The sequence below is a fragment of the Salvelinus namaycush genome, chromosome 21, assembly GCF_016432855.1.
Source record: "Salvelinus namaycush isolate Seneca chromosome 21, SaNama_1.0, whole genome shotgun sequence".
In the NCBI taxonomy this organism is placed as follows: domain Eukaryota; kingdom Metazoa; phylum Chordata; class Actinopteri; order Salmoniformes; family Salmonidae; genus Salvelinus; species Salvelinus namaycush.
Genome location: NC_052327.1, coordinates 55,564,502 through 55,584,854, shown reverse-complemented (window position 1 = coordinate 55,584,854; position 20,353 = coordinate 55,564,502). Strand labels below are relative to the sequence as shown.

The window sequence follows — 20,353 nt, the reverse complement described above, 5'->3', positions numbered from 1 at the left end:
GAATCAGTATAACATCATAACATGGTGCAGGACTACTGGGAATCAGCATAACATGGTGCAGGACTACTGGGAATCAGCATAACATGGTGCAGGACTACAGGGAATCAGTATAACATCATAACATGGTGCAGGACTACTGGGAATCAGCATAACATGGTGCAGGACTACAGGGAATCAGTATAACATCATAACATGGTGCAGGACTACTGGGAATCAGCATAACATGGTACAGGACTACTGGGAATCAGCATAACATGGTACAGGACTACTGGGAATCAGCATAACATGGTGCAGGACTACAGGGAATCAGTATAACATCATAACATGGTGCAGGACTACTGGGAATCAGCATAACATGGTGCAGGACTACTGGGAATCAGCATAACATGGTACAGGACTACTGGGAATCAGCATAACATGGTGCAGGACTACAGGGAATCAGTATAACATCATAACATGGTGCAGGACTACTGGGAATCAACATAACATGGTACAGGACTACTGGGAATCAGCATAACATGGTACAGGACTACTGGGAATCAGCATAACATGGTACAGGACTACTGGGAATCAGCATAACATGGTGCAGGACTACAGGGAATCAGTATAACATCATAACATGGTGCAGGACTACTGGGAATCAGCATAACATGGTACAGGACTACTGGGAATCAGCATAACATGGTGCAGGACTACAGGGAATCAGTATAACATCATAACATGGTGCAGGACTACTGGGAATCAGCATAACATGGTGCAGGACTACTGGGAATCAGCATAACATGGTACAGGACTACTGGGAATCAGCATAACATGGTGCAGGACTACAGGGAATCAGTATAACATCATAACATGGTGCAGGACTACTGGGAATCAACATAACATGGTACAGGACTACTGGGAATCAGCATAACATGGTACAGGACTACTGGGAATCAGCATAACATGGTACAGGACTACTGGGAATCAGCATAACATGGTGCAGGACTACAGGGAATCAGTATAACATCATAACATGGTGCAGGACTACTGGGAATCAGCATAACATGGTACAGGACTACTGGGAATCAGCATAACATGGTGCAGGACTACTGGGAATCAGCATAACATGGTGCAGGACTACTGGGAATCAGCATAACAACATAACATGGTACAGGACTACACTCTCAGAAAAAAGTATTCCAAAAGGTTTCTGCGTCTGTCTCTATAGGAGAACCCTTTTTGATTCCAGGTAGAACCCTGTTTGATTCCAGGTAGAACCCCTTATGGAATCAGTTCCATCTGGAACCAAAAGGGTTCTACCTGGAACCAAAATTGATTTTTAAAGGGGTTCTCCTATGGGGACAGGCAAAGAAACCTTGTTACAACAGAAATGCCTAGATAATCTTGTTACAGCATACAATTCAGTCATATGCCTGCAGACTATGACACTACCACTTTGTTCGTTCATTTATTTCACCTTTATTTAACCAGGTAGGCCAGTTGAGAACAAGTTCTCATTTATAACTGCGACCTGGCCAAGATAAAGCAAAGCAGTGCAACACAAACAACAACACAGAGTTACACATGGAATAAACAAACATACAGTCAACAACACAGAGTTACACATGGAAATGTTTAAAGTTCATGTTTAAAGTAAACAAATAAAACACCAAATACTGTATTAGCCTATAATGTGGGCTGGCACAGAACCTCCACATTGCAGCCAAAAGATGAAACATTTTAGACACACACACACACACACACACACACACACACACACACACACACACACACACACACACACACACACACACACACCTCATAAACAACAGCTCCTCATTCCCTACGAAGCACAGGGTTATACTACATCCTCTCTGCTGAGAGGTCATCAGCCAGATAGATAGAACACTCATTACTCCTCAGACAGCACCTGTCAGCCAGATCAATAGAGACGTATAGATCAATACAGAGAGACTTAATAACCAACAGATCAATACAGAGACTAATAAACCAATAGATAATAGATCAATAGAGACTTATAAACCAACAGATCATTAGAGCAATAGAGACTTATAAACCAATAGATGAATAAAGAGACTTATAAACCAACAGATCATTAGAGCAATAGAGACGTATAAACCTACAGATCAATACAGAGACTTATAAACCAACAGATCATTAGAGCAATAGAGACTTATAAACCTACAGATCAATACAGAGACTTATAAACCAACAGATCAATACAGAGACTTATAAACCAACAGATCAATAAAGAGACTTATAAATCAACAGGTCAATAGAGAGACTTATAAACCAACAGATCAATAAAGAGACTTATAAACCAACAGGTCAATAGAGAGACTTATAAACCAATAGATAATAGATCAATACAGAGACTTATAAACCAATAGATCAATAGATCAATAGAGACTTATAAACCAATAGATCAATACAGAGACTTATAAACCAACAGATCATTAGAGCAATAGAGACTTATAAACCTACAGATCAATACAGAGACTTATAAACCAACAGATCAATACAGAGACTTATAAACCAACAGATCAATAAAGAGACTTATAAACCAACAGATCAATAAAGAGACTTATAAATCAACAGGTCAAGAGAGACTTATAGATCAATATAGAGACTTATAAACCAATAGAGAGAGACTTATAAACCAATAGATGAATAAAGAGACTTATAAACCAATAGATCAATACAGAGACTTATAAACCAATAGAGAGAGACTTATAAACCAATAGATCATTAGAGAGACTTATAAACCAATAGATCAATACAGAGACTTATAAACCAATAGATAAATAAAGAGACTTATAAACCAATAGATCATTAGAGAGACTTATAAACCAACAGATCAATACAGAGACTTATAAACCAATAGAGAGAGACTTATAAACCAATAGATGAATAAAGAGACTTATAAACCAATAGATCAATACAGAGACTTATAAACCAATAGAGAGAGACTTATAAACCAATAGATCATTAGAGAGACTTATAAACCAATAGATCAATACAGAAACTTATAAACCAATAGATAAATAAAGAGACTTATAAACCAATAGATCATTAGAGAGACTTATAAACCAATAGAGAGAGCTGTGAGCTTTGTCTGTATAGCACAACTGATTTTGGCAGTCTCCACTCTTAAACATGGTCAAATGTTACATGTTAAATGCCTATAGGACACTGACAGGCCTGCCATTTGACCAGAGCCCTATGGAGGACGAGGGTGCCACTCTACCAGAGCTCTATGGGGGAAGAGGGTGCCACTTGACCAGAGCTGTATGGGGGAAGAGGGTGCCACTCTACCAGAGCTGTATGGGGGAAGAGGGTGCCGCTCTACCAGAGCTGTATGGGGGAAGAGGGTGCCACTCTACCAGAGCTCTATGGGGGAAGAGGGTGCCGCTCTACCAGAGCTGTATGGGGGAAGAGGGTGCCACTCTACCAGAGCTGTATGGGGGAAGAGGGTGCCACTCTACCAGAGCTGTATGGGGGAAGAGGGTGCCACTCTACCAGAGCTCTATGGGGGAAGAGGGTGCCACTCTACCAGAGCTCTATGGGGGAAGAGGTGGCCGCTCTACCAGAGCTGTATGGGGGAAGAGGGTGCCGCTCTACCAGAGCTGTATGGGGGAAGAGGGTGCCACTCTACCAGAGCTCTATGGGGGAAGAGGGTGCCGCTCTACCAGAGCTGTATGGGGGAAGAGGGTGCCACTTGACCAGAGCCCTATGGAGGAAGAGGGTGCCACTCTACCAGAGCTGTATGGGGGAAGAGGGTGCCACTTGACCAGAGCCCTATGGAGGACGAGGGTGCCACTCTACCAGAGCTCTATGGGGGAAGAGGGTGCCACTTGACCAGAGCTCTATGGGGGAAGAGGGTGCCACTCTACCAGAGCTCTATGGGGGAAGAGGGTGCTGCTCTACCAGAGCTGTATGGGGGAAGAGGGTGCCACTTGACCAGAGCCCTATGGAGGAAGAGGGTGCCACTCTACCAGAGCTGTATGGGGGAAGAGGGTGCCACTCTACCAGAGCTGTATGGGGGAAGAGGGTGCCACTCGACCAGAGCCCTATGGGGGAAGAGGGTGCCACTCGACCAGAGCCCTATGGGGGAAGAGGGTGCCACTTGACCAGAGCCCTATGGGGGAAGAGGGTGCCACTCTACCAGAGCTGTATGGGGGAAGAGGGTGCCACTCTACCAGAGCTGTATGGGGGAAGAGGGTGCCACTTGACCAGAGCCCTATGGAGGAAGAGGGTGCCGCTCTACCAGAGCTGTATGGGGGAAGAGGGTGCCGCTCTACCAGAGCTGTATGGGGGAAGAGGGTGCCGCTCTACCAGAGCTGTATGGGGGAAGAGGGTGCCGCTCTACCAGAGCTCTATGGAGGAAGAGGGTGCCGCTCTACCAGAGCTGTATGGGGGAAGAGGGTGCCACTCTACCAGAGCTGTATGGGGGAAGAGGGTGCCGCTCTACCAGAGCTGTATGGGGGAAGAGGGTGCCCCACTACCAGAGCTGTATGGGGGAAGAGGGTGCCACTCTACCAGAGCTGTATGGGGGAAGAGGTGGCCGCTCTACCAGAGCTGTATGGGGGAAGAGGGTGCCACTCTACCAGAGCTCTATGGGGGAAGAGGGTGCCACTCTACCAGAGCTCTATGGGGGAAGAGGGTGCCACTCTACCAGAGCTCTATGGGGGAAGAGGGTGCCACTTGACCAGAGCTCTATGGGGGAAGAGGGTGCCACTTGACCAGAGCTCTATGGGGGAAGAGGGTGCCACTCTACCAGAGCTCTATGGAGGAAGAGGGTGCCACTCTACCAGAGCTCTATGGGGGAAGAGGGTGCCACTTGACCAGAGCTCTATGGGGGAAGAGGGTGCCCCTTGAAGCCTGTAGATAATAACATGCTGTGTGTGGATTTACTAAGAGCACCACTCAAGGTACTGGCTCTGAATTATCACAGAGAGGCTCTACATTTGAGTCATTTACCAGACACTCCTATCCAGAGAGATTCACAAGAACAATTAGGGCTAAGTGCCTTGCTCAAAGGGCACAGACAGATTTTTTTTTCACCTAGTCTGCTCGGGGATTCGAACCAGTGCCCTTTCGGTTATTTCCCTAAACGCTCGTAACCGCACGCGTAACCGCACTACCTGCCTAGACCCAGGTAGTGTGCTCCAGTCAAAAGTAGTGCTCTATAGGCTGCCTGCCTAGACCCAGGTAGTGTGCTCCAGTCAAAAGTAGTGCTCTATAGGCTGCCTGCCTAGACCCAGGTAGTGTGCTCCAGTCAAAAGTAGTGCTCTATAGGCTGCCTGCCTAGACCCAGGTAGTGTGCTCCAGTCAAAAGTAGTGCTCTATAGGCTGCCTGCCTAGACCCAGATAGTGTGCTCCAGTCAAAAGTAGTGCTCTATAGGCTGCCTGCCTAGACCCAGGTAGTGCTCTACATAGGGAGTAGACTGCCAATGATGATAGGCTATGAAAACAAGTGTGAAACTACCAATCAATATGTCCGATTTATGTGCGCATGCAGATTTTTTTTTTTTTAAAGGTACGATTTGAGGCTTATTTAGCCTGGCTCATCAATATCATGTAGAATCAATAGAAATGTGATTGTTCGTCAAAAGTCTATTTATTTCAATGGTAAAATGACAAGAAATTGACAAAATGTCCTTACATGATTTCAGACTGTAGAGAACAGCCTGCACCATCTCGGTGTCACCCGCTCCAGGGAGACCCCGATAGCGCGCGGAGGGAATGAAGCAGAGGTGCACGCTCGTGACCGCTCGTCATTCCCCCCCAAAAAACTGAATTCCCAAACTAGTAAACAAGGTACAAAAAGTCCACTTCGACCATCACATTAAAAAAGCAAAACGACTAAATCAAAAACGAAACTAACACACTCATAACTACTAACCGTTTTGCTGCTTGAAGGACTGTGTGGATCCCGAGTGATGCACCATAGTACCGTTTGGTTGTTGATAATTATTTCCCCCGTAAATGAAATTATACACTCCGTATTTCGAAAAGCAAGGTTACCGAATACATGGGAAACTATGGTGAGATTGCGTAGGAGTTCTGACAGCTGCTCTCCATGTCCAGTAGCCTCCAGTCATCACAGCAAGGATGAATAAAGCCATACGGAAACCAGATCAACACCTGTACTCCTCTCCTCCCTCCACGGCTGTTGTTATGGTAACGGGCCGGAGGGGCGGTCCCGTGATGCCCCCCCCCCCTTTCCGCACACAGCGAACCTGGCTCTGAATTTAGGCTACTGATTCTTCTCTGTAAAACAACCAGTCTTTTTGAAAATATATATATTTTTAAACAATAATAATATCCATTCTCCTATATAAAATATCATCATGACAAAGTCCTTAGGTCTACCACCCTCACCACACCATCATCGACTAATTGTCTGTCCTGACTGGGAGCATTACCTGGGGGTGTCCTGACTGGCAGCATTACCTGGGGGTGTCCTGACTGGCAGCATTACCTGGGGGTGTCCTGACTGGCAGCATTACCTGGGGGTGTCCTGACTGGCAGCATTACCTGGGGGTGTCCTGACTGGCAGCATTACCTGGGGGTGTCCTGACTGGCAGCATTACCTGGGTTGTCTTCCGTAGGTTTACTGTCATGGGACTAGTGAGAGGATGACCTGAGATAGCGAGAGCCTATATGGCTTTGAGGCAGTTACCTGCTGTTATGAAGCCAATGAAAGGCTTTAGACAAGAAGAGAGATGCTCCCCATCTCATCCCATGGGGCTTTGCTACACCTGGAGTTTCTTCAGGCTAAACCAGGTTAGACAGGTCAGGCAGGCTAAACCAGGTCAGACAGGTTAAACCAGGTTAGACATGTCCGACAGGTTAAACCAGGTTAGACATGTCCGACAGGTTAAACCAGGTTAGACATGTCCGACAGGCTAAACCAGGTCAGGCAGGCTAAACCAGTTTAGACAGGTCCGGCAGGCTAAACCAGTTTAGACAGGTCCGGCAGGCTAAACCAGTTTAGACAGGTCCGGCAGGCTAAACCAGTTTAGACAGGTCCGGCAGGCTAAACCAGTTTAGACAGGTCCGGCAGGCTAAACCAGTTTAGACTGGTCCGGCAGGCTAAACCAGTTTAGACTGGTCCGGCAGGCTAAACCAGTTTAGACTGGTCCGGCAGGCTAAACCAGTTTAGACTGGTCCGGCAGGCTAAACCAGTTTAGACAGGTCCGGCAGGCTAAACCAGTTTAGACAGGTCCGGCAGGCTAAACCAGGTTAGACAGGTCCGGCAGGCTAAACCAGGTTAGACAGGTCCGGCAGGCTAAACCAGGTTAGACAGGTCCGGCAGGCTAAACCAGGTTAGACAGGTCCGGCAGGCTAAACCAGGTTAGACAGGTCCGGCAGGCTAAACCAGGTTAGACTGGTCCGGCAGGCTAAACCAGGTTAGACAGGTCCGGCAGGCTAAACCAGGTTAGACTGGTCAGGCAGGCTAAACCAGGTTAGACTGGTCAGGCAGGCTAATCCAGGTTAGACTGGTCAGGCAGGCTAATCCAGGTTAGACTGGTCAGGCAGGCTAAACCAGGTTAGACTGGTCAGGCAGGCTAAACCAGGTTAGACTGGTCAGGCAGGCTAAACCAGGTTAGACAGGTCCGGCAGGCTAAACCAGGTTAGACAGGTCCGGCAGGCTAAACCAGGTTAGACAGGTCCGGCAGGCTAAACCAGGTTAGACAGGTTCGGCAGGCTAAACCAGGTTAGACAGGTTCGGCAGGCTAAACCAGGTTAGACAGGTTCGGCAGGCTAAACCAGGTTAGACAGGTTCGGCAGGCTAAACCAGGTTAGACAGGTCCGGCAGGCTAAACCAGGATAGACCGGTAAGACAGGCTAAACCAGGTTAGACAGGTCAAGCAGGCTAAACCAGGATAGACTGGTAAGACAGGCTAAACCAGGTTAGACAGGTCAAGCAGGCTAAACCAGGATAGACTGGTAAGACAGGCTAAACCAGGTTAGACAGGTCAAGCAGGCTAAACCAGGATAGATGGTGCTGCAATACTCTTCCTGCTTTGGGGATCCTAGTGGGAGGAGAGAACACATAGGAATATAATATATTCATTCTCATGTGCTAGATTCTATGATTCTATTCATGCTCATGGAAACGATTCTATGATTCTATTCATGGTCATGGACACGATTCTATGATTCTATTCATTCTCATGGACACGATTCTATGATTCTATTCATGGTCATGGACACGATTCTATGATTCTATTCATGCTCATGGACACGATTCTATGATTCTATTCATGCTCATGGACATGATTCTATGATTCTACTCATGCTCATGGACACGATTCTATGATTCTATTCATGCTCATGGACACGATTCTATGATTCTATTCATGCTCATGGACACGATTCTATGATTCTACTCATGCTCATGGACACGATTCTATGATTCTATTCATGCTCATGGACACGATTCTATGATTCTATTCATGCTCATGGACACGATTCTATGATTCTATTCATGCTCATGGACACGATTCTATGATTCTATTCATGCTCATGGACACGATTCTATGATTCTATTCATGCTCATGGACACGATTCTATGATTCTATTCATTCTCATGGGCTAGATTCTATTCATGCTCATGGACACGATTCTATGATTCTATTCATGCTCATGGACACAATACTATGATTCTATTCTTGCTCATGGACACGATTCTATGATTCTATTCATGCTCATGGACACGATTCTATGATTCTATTCATGCTCATGGACACGATTCTATGATTCTATTCATGCTCATGGACACGATTCTATGATTCTATTCATGCTCATGGACACGATTCTATGATTCTATTCATGCTCATGGACACGATTCTATGATTCTATTCATGCTCATGGACACGATTCTATGATTCTATTCATTCTCATGGATTATATTATAACATTAATTCTCATGGACTAGATTCTATGATTCTATTAATTCTCATGGACTAGATTCTATGATTCTATTCATTCTCATGGACTAGATTCTATGATTCTATTCCTTCTCATGGATTATATCATTATATTCATGATCATAGATTAGATTCTATTCATTCTCAAGGACTAGATTCTATGAATCTATATTCTAGATACCTAGACCGATGTTTATTCTACGTGTACAGGAGAGACTCCTGGTTTGTATAAAAATAAAACACCGGATAGAGGAAGAGCTTTGGCATCACACTGTGATATCTGATGGAGTTCACATCCTGAGTAAGGTAAAAAAAAAACAGCTGCTCTAAATTGTTACTCTAATAATTCATAACAAGGGATGGATGAAAATGGACAGAATGGGAACCTGGATGAAAATTTCAATTTCCGTCAAGGTTTAGCATTTATTTTTTTAACCTAGTCCGGGGGGAGGGTCTAACCTAGTCCGGGGGGAGGGTCTAACCTAGTCCGGGGGGAGAGTCTAACCTAGTCCGGGGGGAGGGTCTAACCTAGTCCGGGGGGACTCCATAATACTAACCGAATTGACAGAGTAAAAAGGAGGAAACCTTTACAGAATAAAAATATTTGTGAACATGCATCCTGTTTGCAACAAGGCACTAAAGTAATACTGCAAAAAATTTGGCAAAGCAATTGGCTTTTGATGCTGAATACAAAGTGTTATGTTTGGGGCAAATCCAATACAACACATTACTGAGTACCACTCTCCATATTTTCAAGCATAGTGGTCGCTGCATCATGTTATGGGTATGCTTGTAATTGTTAAGAACTGGGGAGCTTTTCAGGATAAAAAAGAAACAGAATGGAACTAAGTACAGGCAAAATCCTAGAGAAAAACCTGGTTCAGTCTGCTATCCACTAGACACTGGGAGATTAATTCACCTTTCAGCAGGACAATAACCTAAAACTCAAGGCCAAATCGACACTAGATTTGCTTACCAAGAAGACAGTATGTTTCTGAGTGGCCGAGTTACAGTTTAGACTTAAATCTGCTTGAAAATCTACGGCAAGACTTGAAAATGGTTGTCTAGCAATTATCAACAACCAATTTGATAGAGCTTGACATTTAAAAAAAAAAAGATTAAAAGGGCAAATATTGTACAATCCAGGTGAGCAAAGCTCTTAGAGACTTAATACATGTTAGAATCACATTAGACAGTGATTACAGCTTAGAGTCTTTCTGGTTAACTCAGGGGTGTGAATACTTATGTAAATTAGATGTGTTTTTCATTTTCATTACATTTGGAAATATTTCTAAAAACATGGTTTCACTTCGTCACTGTTAAGTTAAAATCAGGACTCAAATTGAGGGGTTATCAGAAGGTATGCTATAGACCTACAGTTGAAGTCGGAGGTTTACATACACCTTAGCCAAATACATTTAAACTCAGTTTTTCACAATTCCTGACATTTAATCCTAGTAAAAATGACCTGTCTTAGGTCAGTTAGGATCACCACTTTATTTTAAGAATGTGAAATGTCAGACTAATAGTAGAGAGAATGATTTATTTCAGCTTTTATTTCTTTCATCACATTCCCAGTGGGTCAGAAGTTTACATACACTCAATTCGTATTCGGTAGCATTGCCTTTTAAATTGTTTAACTTGGGTCAAACGTTTTGGGTAGCCTTCCACAAGCTTCCCACAATAAGTTGGGTGAATTTTGGCCCATTCCTCCTGACAGAGCTGGTGTAACTGAGTCAGGGTTGTAGGTTTCCTTGCTCGCACATGCTTTTTCAGTTCTGCCCACAAATTTTCCATGGATTGAGGTCAGGGCTTTGTGATGGCCACTCCAATACCTTGACTTAAGCCATTTTGCCACAATTTAGGAAGTATGCTTGGGGTCATTGTCCATTTGGAAGACCCATTTGTGACCAAGCTTTAACTTCCTGACTGATGTCTTGAGATGTTGCTTCAATATATCCACATAATTTTCCTTCCTCATGATGTCATCTGTTTTGTGAAGTGCACCAGTCCCTCCTGCAGCAAAGCACCCACACAACATGATGCCGCCACCCCCGTGCTTCACGGTTGGGATGGTGTTCTTCGGCTTGCAAGCATCCCCCCTTTCCTCCTAACATAACAATGGCCATTATGGCCAAACAGTTCTATTTTTGTTTCATCAGACCAGAGGACATTTCTCCAAAAAGTACAATCTTTGTCCCCATGTGCAGTTACAAACTGTAGTCTGGCTTTTTTATGGCGGTTTTGGAGCAGTGGCTTCTTCCTTGCTGAGCGGCCTTTCAGATTATGTCGATATAGAACTCGTTTTACTCTGGATATAGATACTTTTGTACCTGTTTTCTCCAGCATCTTCACAGGGTCCTTTGCTGCTGTTCTGGGATTGATTTGCACTTTTCACACCAAAGTACGTTCATCTCTAGGAGACAGAACGCGTCTTCTTCCTGAGCGGTATGACGGCTGCGTGGTCCCATGGTGTTTATACTTGCTTACTATTGTTTGTACAGATGAACATGGTACCTTCAGGCGTTTGGAAATTGCTCCAAAGGATGAACCAGACTTGTGGAGGTCTACAATTGTTTTTCCGAGGTCTTGGCTGATTTCTTTTGATTTTCCCATGATGTCAAGCAAAGAGGCACTGAGTTTGAAGGTAGGATTTGAAATACATCCACAGGTACACCTCCAATTGACTCAAATTATGTCAATTAGCCTATCAGAAGCTTGTAAAGCCATGACATCATTTTCTGGAATTTTCCAAGCTGTTTAAAGGCACAGTCAACTTAGTGTATGTAAACTTCTGACCCACTGGAATTGTGATACAGTGAATTATAAGTGAAATAATCTGTCTGTAAACAATTGTTAGAAAAATTACTTGTTTCGTGAACAAAGTAGATGTCCTAACCAACTTGCCAAAACTATAGTTTGTTAACAAGAAATTTGTGGAGTGGTTGAAAAACTAGTTTTAATGACTCCAACCTAAGTTTATGTAAACTTCCGACTTCAACTGTACCTTAAAGACAATGCCAAAAAGCACAGACCCTTCCCATTGTTAGATTAAAAGATTTAAGAAAATAAAACAGATCTGATTATATAAAGTGATCTATAAATGCTTTATGCTAGAAACAAGCTGTAAAATACCTTGGAAAGACATGCCTCAAATGCATATCATTGTTTCTATCATGACACAAGGCGAGACCCAGATGCAGACACAGGAGGCAGATGGTTGGAGTCTTACAATATTTATTAATCCAATAATGTAAGGCAAGAGAATAGTCATGGACATGCAAAAAGGGTCAAAACCAGTTCAGAGTCCAAAAGGTACCGAAGGTCAGGCAAGATCAAGGTCAGGGCAGGCAGGATGATCAGACAGGCGGGAAAGTAGTCCAGAGTCAGGCAGGGGTCAAAACCGAGAAGACTATCAAAAAGAGAATAGAAAAGGAGTACGGGGGAAAACCACACTGGTTGACTTGACTAAACATACAAGATGAACTGGCACAGAGAGACAGGAAACACAGGGATAAATACACTGGGGAAAATAAGCGACACCTGGAGGGGGTGGAGACAATCACAGGAACAGGTGAAACAGATTAGGGCGTGACAGTTTCGTGTCTAACATTTGGAGGCTGAGCTACAACCTTCTATAGCCGAGGAGACAAAAATGTTTTTGTTTGTTTACTTTGCTTGGGAAGTAATCTAATTCTGTCACTATCAATTGATTAAGCGATTCACTTTCTGTACAATAGAATATGTTTAAACCCAGACAGCTTTTAGGGGAAACATTCTGTCATTGGGTTAAGCCACGGAGGAACAGTTTCCAGCAGTTAAAGATTCCATTTTTCTGTGTTGGGGTGGAAAGGTAGGGCCTACCGCCTGGGGTGGAAAGGTAGGGCCTACCGCCTGGGGTGGAAAGGTAGGGCCTACCGCCTGGGGTGGAAAGGTAGGGCCTACCGCCTGGGGTGGAAAGGTAGGCCCTACCGCCTGGGGTGGAAAGGTAGGCCCTACCGCCTGGGGTGGAAAGGTAGGGCCTACCGCCTGGGGTGGAAAGGTAGGGCCTACCGCCTGGGGTGGAAAGGTAGGGCCTACCGCCTGGGGTGGAAAGGTAGGGCCTACCGCCTGGGGTGGAAAGGTAGGGCCTACCGCCTGGGGTGGAAAGGTAGGGCCTACCGCCTGGGGTGGAAAGGTAGGGCCTACCGCCTGGGGTGGAAAGGTAGGGCCTACCGCCTGGGGTGGAAAGGTAGGGCCTACCGCCTGGGGTGGAAAGGTAGGCCTACCGCCTGGGGTGGAAAGGTAGGCCTACTGTCTGGGGTGGAAAGGGAGGTCTAACTTTTGAAAGTACCATACATACTGAGATTCCTAATGACGTTGAATAATTAATTATTTGCAAACAGGATCAGTTTAGTTGTAAACACCACATCCTGCTTTAGCATTGGAGAAATATGATCAGATCAACACATAGGACTATCTTTCTTACGTTGTCATTTGTGTGGTATTAAAAACATTCTGTTAATATATAAAATGACGTAGAATTGCAAATACGATGATAAATTAATGCGATGCTTTTACTATAAAAGAGATCTTTCCACCACTACTCTTGTCCACGGTGGTCTGTGAACCCACAGCCTTCTGGCCCACAGCTGTGTGGAGCTCAAACTCCTGAGTTGCCATCTAATGCTGACAGGATGAAGAACAGTTTATAAAACTACATATCAAAAGTCTCTTGTCTGTCCAAGAAGTGACGGTAAACGGTAAAGATGTTCTCTGCTATCCATGTTGTGTTTAAATTTTTATTTTGGGGATATAGGGGAGGCTCACTTTTTTTATTTCTTGTGTTCAGGGAGGGTTTAGGTAAAATATATTTTGCTGAAGGGAGGTCCATCCATTTTCATTTCAAAAGGAGGACAGATTTTCTTCATGTAACCCTTATTTTAAATAACATTCCGCCCTAAAAGTCTCATAAATGTAGAATCAGAAACATTGTCGTATGAAATTACAGAAGACGCCACAGAACTTCGTAGAGAAAGGGGATAGATTTACTATTAAATTGGCGGCCATTTTTTTTAAATTGCCTAAAGTGAGCATACTTTCATGACTTCGGTAATCGAACAGCAGATATTTCTCATATACAACATTCTCATATACAACATAACCCTACAAGTAAGTTACAGTATCTCCTGATGTTCACATGTTCCTTCATTGAGTCCATTGCAAACCATACAAGGACAACCGTAAGCTATCTTTCCTCTAAATATTTTCTCTCTAATTCATACGGTTTCACGCTCATTTCATCATCACATCCTTCAACGCAGAAGACAATAATAACGGATAAACAGACAGAATAAGATTCCTGCTTTAGAGGACAAAAACAACACTTATAATACAACAGAATAGTCCGGGTTCTACCCAATCATATTCCTTCTAGGCGACAATGGAACTAACGGTCGTTCTGTCTGCCAGCCAAGGTCATTGGTCAGATTTTCAATGTCAACGGGCCAGCAGCAGCCAATCACAAGTCCAGTCTGCCTCCATTCACTGATTATTACAAATCGGTCAATCGGCTTGTTATCTTAGGATATTTTTAAGATGTTTTGCTACTCATAATGGACAGAGAGGATATAGACCCTAAAATGTTTTACTACACACAATGGACAGAGAGGATATAGACCCTAAAAGGTTTTACTACACACAATGGACAGAGAGGATATAGACCCTAAAAAGTTTTACTACACACAATGGACAGAGAGGATATAGACCCTAAAAGGTTTTACTACACACAATGGACAGAGAGGATATAGACCCTAAAAGGTTTTACTACACACAATGGACAGAGAGGATATAGACCCTAAAAGGTTTTACTACACACAATGGACAGAGAGGATATAGACCCTAAAAGGTTTTACTACACACAATGGACAGAGAGGATATAGACCCTAAAAGGTTTTACTACACACAATGGACAGAGAGGATATAGACCCTAAAAGGTTTTACTACACACAATGGACAGAGTGGATATAGACCCTAAAAGGTTTTACTACACACAATGGACAGAGTGGATATAGACCCTAAAAGGTTTTACTACACACAATGGAACAATGGACAGAGAGGATATGTATGATTCAATTGAATTGATAACACTTTTGTGATTGGTCAACTAGCAGGTCTGTAGGCTACAGCAGGCACTGCATTAAATACTTGTCTGTGGTTTGGATAGTGGTCTGTAGTCTCTAGTCCCAGAGAGAAATACCATCTGGTCTCCTCACAGTTCAGCAGGCCTCTTCCATCTGTTTTTTGCTCTCTATCTCTCCCTCTTCCCTCTGTATCTCCCTCTTCCCACTGTCTCATCCCTCTTCCCACCGTCTCATCCCTCTTCCCCACCGTCTCATCCCTCTTCCCCACCGTCTCATCCCTCTTCCCACCGTCTCATCCCTCTTCCCACCGTCTCATCCCTCTTCCCACCGTCTCATCCCTCTTCCCACCGTCTCATCCCTCTTCCCACCGTCTCATCCCTCTTCCCACCGTCTCATCCCTCTTCCCACCGTCTCATCCCTCTTCCCACCGTCTCATCCCTCTTCCCACCGTCTCATCCCTCTTCCCCACTGTCTCATCCCTCTTCCCCACTGTCTCATCCCTCTTCCCCACTGTCTCATCCCTCTTCCCCACTGTCTCATCCCTCTTCCCCACTGTCTCATCCCTCTTCCCCACTGTCTCATCCCTCTTCCCCACTGTCTCATCCCTCTTCCCCACTGTCTCTCCCTCAGAGTCTCTCCCTCTCTGCTTCTGGGTCAATGAATAAATAATGAAGTAGCTGTTTAAATATGTATCTCCTCCATTTCTGTGTGTTAATGTTTAGATCTGATGTAGGTCAGGATTACATCTCTGCGGAGAGAGCTACTGTAGCCTTTTTTTATGTAAAGGAACACTGCCACCTTGTGGTGACTGTGGTAAACTGAATAATAACTGTCATTTATTTTTATTTGAACCTTTATTTAACTAGGAAAGTCAGTTAAGAACAAATTCTTATTTTACAATGACGGCCTACCCCGGCCAAACCCTTCCCTATCCCCGGATGACGCTGGGCCAATTGTGCGCCGCCCTATGGGACTCCCAATCATGGCCGGTTGTGATACAGCCCAAGATCAAACCAGGGTCTGTAGTGACGCCTCTAGCACTGAGATAAAGTGCCTTAGAAAGGGATAAAGGGGATACCTAGTCAGTTGTACAACTGAATGCCTTCAACTGAAATGTGTCTTCTACATTTAACCCAACCCCTCTGAATCAGAGAGGTGCGTGGGGGCTGCCTTAATCGACATCCACATCATCGGCGCCCGGGGAACAGTGAGTTAACTGCCTTGCTCGGGGGCAGAATGACAGATTTTTACCTTGTCATCTCAGGGATTCGATCCAGCAACCTTTCGGTTACTGGCCCAACGCTCTAACCACTTGGGAAACCTCTTTAGGCTACTTATAATTTACAATCTTTGGGTGACAGGCTTTCATAAGTGGTCATTTCCCCTGGTCGCATGTGGGTTCCCTGCTAACTTAGGAGAGAACCCAAATGGGAGAGAACAACCCACCACATGGGAGAGAACAACCCACCACATGGGAGAGAACAACCCACCACATGGGAGAGAACAACCCACCACATGGGAGAGAACAACCCACCACATGGGAGAGAACAACCCACCACATGGGAGAGAACAACCCACCACATGGGAGAGAACAACCCACCACATGGGAGAGAACAACCCACCACATGGGAGAGAACAACCCACCACATGGGAGAGAACAACCCACCACATGGGAGAGAACAACCCACATGGGAGAGATCAACCCACATGGGAGAGAACAACCCACCACATGGGAGAGAACAACCCACCACATGGGAGAACAACCCACCACATGGGAGAGAACAACCCACCACATGGGAGAGAACAACCCACCACATGGGAGAGAACAACCCACCACATGGGAGAGAACAACCCACCACATGGGAGAGAACAACCCACCACATGGGAGAGAACAACCCACCACATGGGAGAGAACAACCCACCACATGGGAGAGAACAACCCACCACATGGGAGAGAACAACCCACCACATGGGAGAGAACAACCCACCACATGGGAGAGAACAACCCACCACATGGGAGAGAACAACCCACCACATGGGAGAGAACAACCCACCACATGGGAGAGAACAACCCACCACATGGGAGAGAACAACCCACCACATGGGAGAGAACAACCCACCACATGGGAGAGAACAACCCACCACATGGGAGAGAACAACCCACCACATGGGAGAGAACAACCCAAATGGGAGAGAACAACCCAAATGGGAGAGAACAACCCACATGGGAGAGAACAACCCACATGGGAGAGAACAACCCACATGGGAGAGAACAACCCACATGGGAGAGAACAACCCACATGGGAGAGAACAACCCACATGGGAGAGAACAACCCACATGGGAGAGAACAACCCACATGGGAGAGAACAACCCACATGGGAGAGAACAACCCACATGGGAGAGAACAACCCACATGGGAGAGAACAACCCAAATGGGAAAGAACAACCCAAATGGGAAAGAACAACCCAAATGGGAGAGAACAACCCAAATGGGAGAGAACCCACATGGGAGAGAACAACCCAAATGGGAGAGAACAACCCAAATGGGAGAGAACAACCCAAATGGGAGAGAACAACCCAAATGGGAAAGAACAACCCAAATGGGAGAGAACAACCCACATGGGAGAGAACAACCCACATGGGAGAGAACAACCCACATGGGAGAGAACAACCCACATGGGAGAGAACAACCCAAATGGGAGAGAACAACCCACATGGGAGAGTACAACCCAAATGGGAGAGAACAACCCACATGGGAGAGAACAACCCACATGGGAGAGAACAACCCACATGGGAGAGAACAACCCAAATGGGAAAGAACAACCCACATGGGAGAGAACAACCCACATGGGAGAGAACAACCCAAATGGGAGAGAACCCACATGGGAGAGAACCCACATGGGAGAGAACCCACATGGGAGAGAACCCACATGGGAGAGAACCCACATGGGAGAGAACCCACATGGGAGAGAACCCACATGGGAGAGAACCCACATGGGAGAGAACCCACATGGGAGAGAACCCAAATGTGACCATGGGGCAAAATAACAGTATCAATCTAATCAAAATAACTTATACAAAGTAACTTTTAATTGATGAAAAACAAATGTACTAAAATGTTTAAGCTTTGTTCAATTGGTAAACGACCACGTAGTGTGTCTCTGTTGGATGTATTACTGCAGAATCTGTCCACTTACTTCCAGTCTATTGATCTCAAAACATCGCTCACTGTTTCAGTACATTTTCCCTCAAAAGCATGAATCACAGCATCACTCATGATGAACACACACACAGCATAATCAGGAGTTTTAAATACGTTACAGTCGACGTCCTACCTCCTTCATACACTCAGCAGCAGCTACCGACACAGCAGTAATTTGCTGATGTGGTTATTTTACCAGCAGCTCAGAGAAAACATGGAACAGGATGACAGATCATTTCGCAATAAATGCCCTTTTAGACAGCTAGACCAAACAGGAGGCTAAAGCTGCTGAGGGGACTTCTGTCTATAGGGTTGATTCTATGCATGCGCAAACACACACAGTCTCACTGTCATCAGACTTAACGCAGGAGTCCTGTGTTAACCCCGTGAGTCCTGCGTTAACCCCGTGAGTCCTGTGTTAACCCATGAGTACTGTGTTAACCCGTGAGTACTGTGTTAACCCATGAGTACTGTGTTAACCCATGAGTACTGTGTTAACCCATGAGTACTGTGTTAACCCATGAGTACTGTGTTAACCCATGAGTACTGTGTTAACCCATGAGTACTGTGTTTACTCATGGGTTAACACAGTACTCATGGGTTAACACAGTACTCATGGGTTCTGTGTTAACCCATGAGTACTGTGTTAACCCATTTAATCTAGGAGTTAAACTATGAGTACTGTGTTCACCTGTGAGTACCTACGCAACTCACTCAACAGAACCTGTCTCTGTACAATGTTAACTTGTACTTTGACTATATGTGTTGACTACAGAGAGAGGTTTATGTTAAAGACTTGCTGTCATAGATCTCACTCACCAGAGTCGTGATCTGTCTCAGTGTCTCCAGTGTGAAGGCTGCTAGCCAGGGAGGATCTCCAGTACGAGGAGTTGCTCAGACAGTGTCGAGGCAGGTTCTGGGGCAGGACATTCTGCCTGCCTCTCCTGGTCCTTATGGAGCCTGGGTCTGCGTCCTCTTCCAGCAGGGTCTGGGGCAGGACATTCTGCCTGCCTCTCCTGGTCCTTATGGAGCCTGGGTCTGCGTCCTCCTCCAGCAGGGTCTGGGGCAGGACATTCTGCCTGCCTCTCCTGGTCCTTATGGAGCCTGGGTCTGCGTCCTCCTCCAGCAGGGTCTGGGGCAGGACATTCTGCCTGCCTCTCCTGGTCCTTATGGAGCCTGGGTCTGCGTCCTCCTCCAGCAGGGTCTGGGGCAGGACATTCTGCCTGCCTCTCCTGGTCCTGATGGAGCCTGGGTCTGCGTCCTCCTCCAGCAGGGTCTGGGGCAGGACATTCTGCCTGCCTCTCCTGGTCCTTATGGAGCCTGGGTCTGCGTCCTCTTCCAGCAGGGGCTGCTGACTCCCCTGAAGACATGACCCTGAAAGGGAGGAGTCACAACCCACGTCCATGTCAGTATAAAAACAACCAATCAACAATCGAATATATTTGGAAAGTCAAACAGTTAGTAGATCAGAATAATGCTGCCCTGGTCTTTTCTCTCCCTCTCATGTTGCTGGCAGCTGGGCTGGACCTCATCCATTTTTAAACCACCTGTTTAAGATTCCTCAGCTGGGCCTCATCCATTTTTAAAACCATCTGTTTAAGATTCCTCAGCTGGGCCTCATCCATTTTAAAACCATCTGTTTAAGATTCCTCAGCTGGGCCTCATCCATTTTTAAACCACCTGTTTAAGATTCCTCAGCTGGGCCTCATCCATTTTTAAACCACCTGTTTAAGATTCCTCAGCTGGGCCTCATCCATTTTAAAACCATCTGTTTAAGATTCCTCAGCTGGACCTCATCCATTTTTAAAACCACCTGTTTAAGATTCCTCAGCTGGGCCTCATCCATTTTTAAACCACCTGTTTAAGATTCCTCAGCTGGACCTCATCCATTTTAAAACCACCTGTTTAAGATTCCTCAGCTGGACCTCATCCATTTTAAAACCACCTGTTTAAGATTCCTCAGCTGGGCCTCATCCATTTTTAAACCACCTGTTTAAGATTCCTCAGCTGGACCTCATCCATTTTAAAACCACCTGTTTAAGATTCCTCAGCTGGGCCTCATCCATTTTAAAACCATCTGTTTAAG

General features: G+C 45.3%; 1 protein-coding gene across 1 annotated transcript in view; it reads right to left on the bottom strand.

Annotated features, from left to right (window-relative positions):
* LOC120065987 (anoctamin-3-like) overlaps nt 1–19,672 on the bottom strand; it is a 109,227-nt gene extending 89,555 nt beyond the window's left edge. The window contains exon 1 of the mRNA XM_039017026.1: nt 19,087–19,672. Coding sequence (XP_038872954.1) covers nt 19,087–19,672 — 586 coding nt within the window. The remainder of the gene's footprint in view (nt 1–19,086) is intronic.
* Nucleotides 19,673–20,353: the final 681 nt, after the last annotated feature.